Here is an 11,045-nt window from a genome sequence, read left to right as displayed (position 1 = left end):
ACCATCCCGATGAACCCTGATGAGTTCTCATTGACGTCTTCGCTCGCAGAACTGGCAACGGCGATGGAGGCGATCCCCTCCAAGCATGCGGCCAGGATCGGGGAGGAGACGTCCAATGGGATCTACACAGGGGCGTGCCACGTCCTCGCGTACGTGAGGTTGGCGCACCCCGAACTCAATCTCCAGAAGATCTTAGATCAGGGGGTGGCTAGCGACGCGCGTAAGGATGTGATGGAAGAAGTCGGTGATCTGGGGGAGTCCGTTCTCCCACTTTTTGAAGAGTAGGGCTGCCATTTGTCTGTACCCCTTAACCAATCGCGCTTTGTGAAACTTTCGTTGGTTCTAACTGCCTTTGTGTGTGCAGTTATTGCCTTAGTTTTCCTTAGCGTCTTGATTTCGAGTACTTTATGTTGCTTGTAGAGACGTCGATGTCATGGATGTCCAGCAGCGTGGATGCAACAAACTTTGTTTGCATTTCTTTCTTGGTGTTTATCATATTTGGGCTAATCGGCCTCCACATAGCCCACGTACCTTAATCATGCCAAGCCAAAACAAAATGACCTGACATATTACTAGGCCGTGCCTAGGCTCCGACCTTAGCATATGGGCCGATACGACCTGGCCTGTTCGGTGACTCCTGCCTAATTGGACCGTGCCCAAATGTAACTATTATTTATCCACCATCTCAACCTTATCTCTACTATTATAAAAATTGAAGATGTTTTTGCCGGTATTTTGGTACGTCATCCGTGTTTGAGTTAGTTTTATGTTCGCTCACTTTTGAAAATACAGATCCATGTATGAGTCAAATTTTAAGTTTGTTTGCTTTTAGAAAAAAACAAAATGAGTCGTATAAGAAATCTCTTTAAGAAAACTCGCATACTAACTTGAGATAAAAGTCGGACTCCTGATTGCAGCTCATGATTTTCTAAGAAAAATATGTCCAAGCGAATTTCCACGGTGAATTTTATCCGAGCTAAACCGTATAACAATAATAAGATTATAATAATCTTTACCCGTTGCAATGTACGGGCATTTTTTTCTAGTGTATAAAAAAGATAAAACAAAAATCCACCGTCCCAAAGATCCAACCCTAGGAGCTCCATTTGGAGGATGAGATTATGACTAATGAACATTATCCTGCTTTAAAAAAATACATTATTTCCATTTTCCGGATTTACACCCTTTGGGTAGGGTGGGGATGGGATGTGCAATCCTGGTGGATCGAATGCTAGGCGAAATTACAAAACTATCCTCGGCATTTTGAGGTAGGTATGGTTTGGCCTCGGTCGTGCGTGAGTTATCCGTCAGTTTGCCCACCGCCACCGCCTCCGCCGATCCCCATCCAACTGCGATCGCGAGCGAGCACCGAGCAGGCTGTCGTCGTTCGTCCTGCTCCATCCGCCCACATCCATCCTGGTGAGCACATCCTCTGCCACCACCGCCTGTGTCGATCCCTGTAACACCCCGCTCGCCGGCATCATGAGATTTGGCCGCCGCGAGCCGTCGCCCGCCGGATGTGTGAACACGCGAGGGAATTGGGAGTAGTTCGTCTCTTTTCTTACTTTTGATAATCGATGAGGTTACAGCCGTGTTCCAGACATAATTTAAACCCCTCAGCACGACCCACCGGTCAGGCCTAAGCGTGCGCGTGCGCACACACACTTATTACATAAATACGCTTTCTTCACAGGAAGACGCCTTTTCCTCAATCCGTCTTCCCTGTATCGTTGCTGTGTAATGCCTGCATCTTCAAGTGGCACACCCACCGGTGTGACACTGCCACCCCCATGAGAAACAGGATGTCCCCAAACTGTTGCTAACGGAAAACAAGCTCGCAGCACATAATAGTCCTCCCAAGTAGCACACTCCGGTGGCAAAACACCCAAACGAACAAGAACTTGTGTTAAAGCCGCATTCCCTTTCTTGACCAAATGACGATCCAATATCTCAGTGGGTTCCAGAGCAGAAATATCCAACTGGACAGTTGTCGGCAACTCAGAGAAAACTGGAACATGTGAAGGAACAAAATGCTTCAGTTGGGAGACATGAAAGACAGGGTGAACCTGACTATCCACAGGCAGTTTGAGGCGATAAGCCACAGAACCCACTTTACTTAGAATTTCAAAAGGGCCAAAATACTTGAATGCCAATTTAGGATATGGACGCGATGCCACTGATTTCTGAATGTGTGGTTGCAGTTTGAGAAACACTGAATCACCCACTGCAAACTCACGAAAAGAACGCTTCTCATCAGCATATTGTTTCATGCGGTTATGTGCCTTAGCTAACTGATGCTGTAGCATTTCAGAGAAAAGCTGTCTGTCCTCCAGCAAAGACTGAACACCAGTATCATCCATAGGTGCAGCATCAGGAAGCAAGTCAGGAAGGAATGCATACCTTGGATCCATGCCAAATAGAGCTTTATAAGGTGTGCAATTCAAAGATGAATGGTAAGTTGTATTATACCAATACTGGGCCAAAGGAAGCCAAGAGCACCACTTAGTTGGAGAAACAGAAGTAGCACAACGAAGGTACATCTCGAGGCATTGGTTTACTCGTTCTGTTTGGCTGTCCGTTTGGGGATGGTAAGTTGTACTGATGAGTAAAGGAACCTTCATCTTGGTGAACAACACTTTCCAAAACTGACTTGTAAAAATGGCATCGCGGTCAGAAACCATTGTCTTAGGAAGTCCATAGATAGAAGCTACTATGTCCAGAAAAACTAAGGCCACATGTTGAGCAGTATAAGGGTGTTTTAAGGGAATAAAGTGTGCAAACTTGGTAAAACGGTCAACCACCACCAAAATCACATTCTTACTGTCAGATAATGGTAAGCCCTCGATGAAATCTAAAGAGATATCCTGCCACACACCTTGAGGTATAGGCAAAGGTTGAAGTAGCCCAGGTGATTTACATAATTCATGTTTAGCTTGTTGACATATGAGACACTGTTGCACAAATTCCTGGACTGAACTGCGCAAATTAGACCAAACAAACAACTTATGAATTCTTTGAAATGTGGCTTGCACACCAAAATGACCCCCAATTGCTGAACAATGAAAGGCAGCAATGATTTTAGTTTGCAAGGCTGAATTTTCACCAATCCAAACTCGCCCTTTATGTTTAATCAAACCCCCCACTAACTCATAACCTTGATCATTAGGAGAAATAACAGCCAGCTCCTGCAGCAACTTCTGAGTCTGCATATCAACGGCATAAGAATTGACTATCTCCTATATCACAGTGGCTGAACCAAAGATACACTTGAACAAGCAAAGAATTGACCAACTCTTGAAAGTGCATCTGCTGATTTATTGTCCACACCCTTCTTATACTGAAAGTGATACTGGAGTCCAATTAACTTAGTCATTGCTTTCTTCTGCATCTCTGAATCCAGGACATGAGTATCAAGATGACACAGAAATTTGTTATCTGTCTTAATAACAAATGGGCCTCGCAGTAAATAAGGTCGCTACCTGTCTACTGCCATCATAATAGCCATAAACTCCTTTTCATAAATAGAAAGTTTTTGATTAGCAGTACCCAAAGCCTTGCTATAATATGCAATGGGATGCCCCTCCTAAGACAAAACATCCCCAATGCCAGTGTCACATGTATCAGTCTCAATGACAAAAGGTTTACTAAAATCAGGCAGTGCCAAAACTGGGGTAGTGATCATAGCTTGTTTCAAAGTCTCAAAAGCCTGTTGAGTGACAGAAGTCCACTGGAATGGTCAATTCTTCTTCAACAATTCAGTCAAGGGCTTAGCCAACAAACCATAATGCTTTACAAATTTTCTATAATACCCAGTGAGGCCAAGGAATCCTCTCAAATCAGCCACCGAACTAGGGATAGGCCAATTTTGCATCACCAAAGTTTTAGCAGGGTCAGTAGCTACTCCAGTTTTAGAAATAATATGTCCCAAATACTCCAACTGCTGCAAAGCAAAAGAACACTTACTGGGTTTGGCAAACAATTTATGTTGCTGCAACAATATAAATACCAATTCCAAATGTTCAGATGATCCTCCAGAGAATGGCTATAAATGAGAATGTCATCCATAAAGACCAGAACAAATTTTCTCAAATAAGGACCAAAGATAGAATTCATGAGGCACTGAAAAGTGGCAGGTGCATTAGTCAATACAAATGGCATGACTTTAAATTGGAAATGGCCATGGTGGGTTTTAAAAGTTGTCTTTGGTTCATCACACTCTTGCATTCTAATATGGTGATAACCACTTCTTAAATCTAATTTAGAGAAATATTGTGCCCCTGCAAGTTCATCCAGCAACTCATCAATAATTGGGAGGGGAAATTTGTTCTTCACAGTAATAGAATTCAACTTCCTATAGTCCACACAGAATCGCCATGAATTGTCTTTCTTTTTCGCTAAAAGAACTGGAGAAGCAAATGGGTTGAGACTAGGAACCACCATGCCAGACTGAAGCATCTCAGCCACTTGGTGCTCAATTTCATCCTTCTAAGCAGGAGAGTGTTGACGAAAAAATCGAACACACCGGCCTGGGAGATCTGCTTAGCTCCAGTGCAGGTCCAAATATGATGAGATACGGGCGTGCCAGTCAATTTGACCCTGCAACTGACAAGATATATAAACAGTAGATCAAATAGCCGATCGGCTGACAAGCCGATGGAGTAGTTCCAGCCGATAGCCGATAATAGTCGACGCCGATACCAGCCGATAGCGATAGGGTTTAAGCAATCGGCTATATGTCCAATGTAGATAATGATATAAAGGTAATCGGCTGATGATGATGTAATAAAATCAATATAATCCAGTATAAACCAATCGACAAATAATGTTATGATAAATAAGCATCGATCCGAAGGTTAAAGCACACATCGACTGGAGGTCCGATGTCATGAAATCTACAAGATTAGATTAAACAGTGAAACCTTTGTTGTCATCGGCTAAATCCAACTTATATGTATATGCAATCCTTATGAGCCGATGCAACGTCCAGATAACTCACCGGCTGAAACTCCGATGAAACCCTTATTGGCAATCAGGAAGCAGGCTAGAGATTATGGTTCTAAGCATGACTTAGTATATTAAACTTAACTGATGCAGCACTAAGAATGAAAAGAAACATAATATCTAGACAATCAAGCCGTTGACTGAGTTTTCAGGGTGGTAGATGTTTAAGCTAATCTAATCTAGCAACGCGATTTAGTTGATACCGGCAGAAACCCTAAAACGAGAAGCAGCCAATAGAGCTAAATTGATATGCTAAGACTAGATTAACAAAGACATATGATAAATAGGTAGGCAAATATATCATCCAAACCAGAGCAATCCAAGAGGTCAAATGTACTGATGCAGCCTTGAACGACGCCGACATAAACGATACAATTGCCCGGGCCAGCGGAACATTGGACTTACCCCTTAGCCGGAGATCGAACACTGATGCAGCCCCGCGTTAGGTGCCAAGTCCCCGCCGGACGATAAAATAAAGTAGAAAAGGTAAAAGGTGGCGATGCGCCGAATTGTATTGATCGTGAGGATAGATTATAATGACCCCGGGTTTACATATTTATATCCATGGGTAGATACTAGTCCTTGTAGGACGAGAAAGAAACTTTCCTAAAAATAAAAGGAAAACATAAAGTCCTTATAGGACACTAAACACACTTTCCTAAAGATAAAAAGGAAACTAACAAACTATTCATAATTAATAGATACAACTGCCTTCTTCGGACTCGATCTGTACGTGGCAATCATCATAAAGCACGTCAACTCAATCCGACAATGATTCCAATATCACCTTGCCGGAATCGGCTACATCGGCTTGCCTTGTTCGATTTGGTAACTGCCGATGCACACTGTAGCCGATGCGGTTCCGAAGCCGATTCATACCCTGTTTCCATTATCGATTTCCTCCCAAATCCGCTTCGGCCATAACTCCAAATTCGATGTAAATTTACTAAATTTGGTCGTTAACAGAGAGTACCTATATGGCCTGGTGTTAACAGGAGCTGCATTAGGGAGCAGTGTAATAGCATGATCAAAAGTCCTGTGTGGAGGTAACTCAGTAGGGGACTGAAATATTGGTTGAAACTTCTGAATTAATTGCTGGACAGCAACTGGAAGGATTTGCTGTGGTACATGCTGTACTTGTTGAATGACAGCCACTGCCCAGATCTCATTGCCTTGATGCCACTTCAACAACTGCTCACCTGAAATTGCCTGCAAGGACTGAGAAGTAGGAGCAGTGGGTTTAACACCTTGCAATTGAATCTGCTGCCCTTTATGATCAAATGCAATCCACTTATCTACCCAATTACAAGTCATAGGGCTGTGTTGTGTTAACCAATCCATACCTAATATTGCATCATATCCCCCAAATCCAGAATTCTCATATCATGGCAAAAAGTATGGCCCTGTATCCACCACTCAAAATCTGGTACCATCTGCTGACAAATGACTTGCTGACCATTAGCAAATGGGGCATTTGCAAATTTGCTACCAGTTTTTTCAATATTGCAAGGATACCACTCGAATGACGATTCTAATGGCATTTTTGCAATTTTCTAGTGCCAGTTTTGCAATAACGATTCAATTTGATGATATATGAAATCACAATAAAATAAATGATAATTACATAATTTCTTTTAATAAAATGAATGGTCAAAACATATCTAAAACGTTAACAGCGTCAGATATTAAAAAACGAAGGGAGTATGAAATGAGCTTTATACTATAAAAATTTACATATTTTGCTACATGGAGATTGACTATTGAGGCAATTTGCTGTAATCGTGTAGGTGAATTTTAGGCCATCACGTTTCACTCTGTTTCTCTTCACGAGTGCGTGAATATATTGCACCCCAACGTCTGCACCTATGCCATTTAAATGGTAGCTATGTCTTAAAATATAGTACTCTATTTCAAAATGATAATCATATAATATCATATAATATTTGTACATCAATATCAAGTATAATTTAAACCACATCGATTAAGACATCATGCATAATATATTAATATGTACATATTCTCCTATGTTGTATTAATTATGCTATGATAAAATCCGTGTTTATATAACATATGGTTATATGAGGATCAATTTGAAAAATTTTAGTTTTTATTATATGTCGATCAATTTGTGAAGGCACGAGTAATAAGTTTTAAAGTTAAGTGCGATATTAATGCAGTGGCTAGGCGTATAACTGACCTGACATAGATTGAGCTGAACCAAGTGATCCAATTATTATTCACTAATTAAGCAAAAAAGGAAATAAAAACAAGTACAAAATTGTTTGACAAAAAAAAATCGAGCACGCTAGCACGAGGACAATGTACGTGTCACACTCTCCTAGACCTTAATGTTGATCAGGTGCTCCGACGCCAACGACGCGGCGTCCACCGTCATGGCGCGGACGGTGGCGTTCGTTCCCAGGGACGGGTGGCTCACTGTCAGGTTGTAGTCGCCGTGTGGGAGGTCGAGCTCGAGGGCGCCGTCGGCGCCGGTCGTCGCCGCCGTCTTGTGCGTCTTCCATTCGGCGATCAGCTTGTCGACGAGGGTCCCAACGGGCAGGTTCTTGAAGCTGTTGTCCGTCAGGCACATCACGTAGCAACCCTTGGCGTGCCACGCCGCCCACATTATCATCCCGTTCACCGACGGGTGCGCGTACCCTTCCCTCAGCACCTGCTCCAAGAACTTCACCTGATTCCACCATGCCAAACATAATATTATTAGGTGATGTAACTTAATTTGGTGTGTAGATTTTTCACTACTACCAGGGTTAAATCTTTTGTTTTCGGTATTCATATCAGGAGTGCCGATATAGCGATATTTTAGAAATTTTCGAAATCATGAACAAAATTTAGTCAAATTTGGACAATATTGTCAAAATTCACGAAAAATTAAATCAGGCTGAAATAATATCTTATCGGGGGATTGGGTTCATGATATAACCGAAATTTCGAAAATTTCAGTGCGGAATTTTAAACCCTGACTACTACTATTGCAGAAAATGATATCAGTGTCAGGTTTACCTGGTTGGGTCCTTTGACGACATCGACCTCGGTGAGCCACATGGGAAGCTTGAGCTGCGCCAACGTGTCGAGGGCGCTCCTCATGTAAGGGATGTTAGGGGTGGAGAAGTGGCTCTCGAGGCCGACGCCGAGCTTGAGGGCGCTGTTGCCGGGGTAGCTCTGGATCTGCTTCATCTTGGCGACGTACTTGCTGGGCACCGGGTTGGGGTCACCGGGCTGCTCCAGCGTGTTGAACTCGTTCATGAAGAGGATGGCGTTCTTGTCCAGCGCGCCCACCTGGTTGTAGATCATCGGCGACGCGTTCGGCCCCAGCTTGGTCTCGAAGAAGTTGAAGTGCAGGTTCTCGTTCACCACGTCCCAGTGGATCACCTTCCCGGCGTACCGCGTCACCACCGACTTGAGCCGCTTCTGCATCGCCGCCTTCAGCTGGTCCAGGTTCAGCGGCGTCACCCACTTCATCTGCGAGTTCTGGTCGTCCCAGAACACGTTGTGTCCCCTAATCTTCAATTTGTAACAACAAAAAAAAAAAAACTTAATACTCCCTCTCTTTGTTACATATTATAAGTCATTTAACTTTTTTCTTAATCAAACTTCTTTAAATTTAATTAAGTTTGTAGAAAAATATACTAATATTTTTAATACAAAACAAATATATTATAAAAATATATTAATATTAAATTTAATGAAACTAATTTGATTTTATAGATGTTGCTAACTTTTTTTCTTAAAAACTTGATCGAGTCTAAAAAAATTTTGACTAAAAAAAATATCAGACGAGTTATAAACGAAGGAAGTAGTTAGTAAGGTACATGTGCTGGTATAAGAATGTCGTGAGACAGTTGGGTCAATATCCGATGTCAAGCTGACCTTGATGTTGTACTTTTGGGCGAGCTTGAGCATGGCGTCGGCGACGCGGTAGTCCTCGTTGTTCTGGGTCCACTCGGTGCTGTACCACTTCATCTCGTTCTCGAACGTGGCCACCGTGAAGCGCGACGTGAACCACTTCTCGTACGCCGGTAGGTCCAGGATCTCCTTGGTCAGCGTGTTGCCGAACGGGAAGCCGGCCCGGAGGAGCTCGACGATCACCGTGGCGTTCGCCATGGGCGCGCCGTCGGCGCCGCGGACGACCACCCTGACGGTGCTCCTCCTCACCTTGGCGGCCGACTGCTGCCGGTGCGCGTCCCACTCGTCGAACGTGAACGGCTGCAGCGACACGCTGTCCAGCCAGATGTCCACCGGCGCGTCGCTCTGCGAACATGTAAAGTTGAGATCGATGCAACGGCTGGAACGCCGGCGATGTGTTCGACGAAATTGCATCGAGTGGCTGGGTCACCTCGAAGAAGATCTGCCCTGGGCCGGAGGAGTAGGCGGTCATGCCGCCCTTGAGCATGCTCCAGCAGCCGGACTGGGCGGAGACGCTGCCGGCGACGACGCGCTCGCCGTTGGGCGTCTTGACGAACGCCTTCACGTGCGCGGCGCCGGCCGACACCTGCAACCACGCTGCGGCGCCGCGCGCGCCGGCGAGGCGCGGCTCGTCAGACGACGGGGACCACGCACGCACGCACGCATGCATATGTGCTCGAGTGCTATCTAGTTTTGCACGTACGTACCGGACAGCGAGTAGTGGGTGTCGCCCTGCAACTGGATCTTCTGGTAGACGCTGCGCGACGGCACGGCGGCGCCAGAGAGGGAGTCGGCGCGCTGCACCACGGCGAACTTGTTGCCGGACGGCGAGCTGCTCAGGCCGGCCTTGATGTCGCGGTGCGTGGACCAGCCCATGAGGCCGCTGTTGAACTCGCCGTTCTGGATGATGCCGCCGTTGTACAGCGGCTTCATCGGATCGCGAAGGCACTGCAGATATGTGGCATGCATGCAAGCTCGTTTGAACATTACAGGAATATTTCAATTTTTTTAACGGTACACATAAATGCCGTAAATTTTGCTTTTTGTTGACCTATTCACTGATTAGAGATGTTTCAGTTTACAAAATAGTCGAGTGATTTGGATTTTGATTGAACCAAATTAACTCAGGGTGTTAATTTCCTGGCAATAATAAAATAATTTTGCGTTTTTTAACAGCCCAGCTCTAATCAATTTTTGGCAAACCAAACAATTTTGGCATCCCAGTCAATCTTGGCATAAAACGATCCAGAGCCTTACATTTTAAAACTAGAATACAACTGATTTTAATAAACAAATTATCAAGTTTTATAGATAGCAGAAGACGAGAATACCAACTATCGATTTGCAATTTAAAATCTGTGAGACGAGACGGAGATAAAAACGTTTAACAAAGTCAGAGATTTGCACATTTTGCCAATAATCTCACATATGGCATCTGTTTGAGAAAAGAGCGATATATACAAAGAGAACAATTAAACAAAATCACTTGCCTCAATACTTGCTGTATGATCATATTCTAAAGATTGCACCACCCATCCTACATCAAGAATACATACATTAATCTTCAACGACATTTCAAGATGAAATTATGAGATCAAAACAAATGCAAAAACGAACAAGAAAACCATGCGCATTTTTTTGAGGAAAAGACCATGCACATTTTGAAAACATTCAATCAGGAATCGACTAAAACCAACATAATTTACAAACCAGCTGACCTTGGCAGAGTGAAATACATATCAAGGAGAGCACCAGTACTTTCTCCATGAAAACCTTCTATGTGTCGTCTGTCACTCTCACTGCTAACGAAGACGATTCAGCTAATTATGCAGAGAAGCGAATATATATAGGCTTGCAGGATTGACTTAGCTAGCACTAATTACGATTTACGAAAAATGGTGCGTTGTTTTCGATATTTTTTGAATTGAATCGGTACACAATCAGCGAGAGTAACGGTACACTGAGAAACAGTTGCTGGATGAGTGGACGCATGCAGGTGAGTGATGTTATTTACAGACATGTACTGGGCAATTAGTTCACAGAGAAATAGAATGGTAAGATCCGTAGATTTCTCTGTTGCTGCGTTCAGTGAACAAGGGTTTAGTTGCAAAATAAATATT

General features: G+C 43.7%; 1 protein-coding gene across 1 annotated transcript; it reads right to left on the bottom strand.

Annotated features, from left to right (window-relative positions):
- Positions 1-7,214: 7,214 nt before the first annotated feature.
- Positions 7,215-10,732, bottom strand: LOC127786257 (endo-1,4-beta-xylanase 4-like). The gene is made up of 7 exons (XM_052313594.1): positions 10,644-10,732; positions 10,416-10,462; positions 9,633-9,873; positions 9,356-9,522; positions 8,890-9,270; positions 8,023-8,523; positions 7,215-7,690 (listed from the first exon to the last, which is right to left on the bottom strand). The coding sequence occupies exons 1-7, from the start codon at positions 10,690-10,692 to the stop codon at positions 7,340-7,342; spliced, it is 1,737 nt and encodes a 578-aa protein (XP_052169554.1). The 5' UTR covers positions 10,693-10,732; the 3' UTR covers positions 7,215-7,339.
- Positions 10,733-11,045: the final 313 nt, after the last annotated feature.

This window comes from Oryza glaberrima, chromosome 10 (genome assembly GCF_000147395.1).
Source record: "Oryza glaberrima chromosome 10, OglaRS2, whole genome shotgun sequence".
Taxonomy (NCBI): Eukaryota; Viridiplantae; Streptophyta; class Magnoliopsida; order Poales; family Poaceae; genus Oryza; species Oryza glaberrima.
This window is presented reverse-complemented; position numbering and strand designations above follow the sequence as displayed.

Excerpts from the sequence above, each read along its gene's own strand:
- LOC127786257 (XM_052313594.1), bottom strand. The coding sequence starts at position 10,692 with ATGGAGAAAGTACTGGTGCTCTCCTTGATATGTATTTCACTCTGCCAA. Across the intron at positions 9,523-9,632 it reads CACCCACTACTCGCTGTCCG|CGTGGTTGCAGGTGTCGGCC; the intron begins GTACGTACGTGC and ends GCGGCGCCGCAG. Across the intron at positions 7,691-8,022 it reads TCGTCAAAGGACCCAACCAG|GTGAAGTTCTTGGAGCAGGT; the intron begins GTAAACCTGACA and ends TGGTGGAATCAG.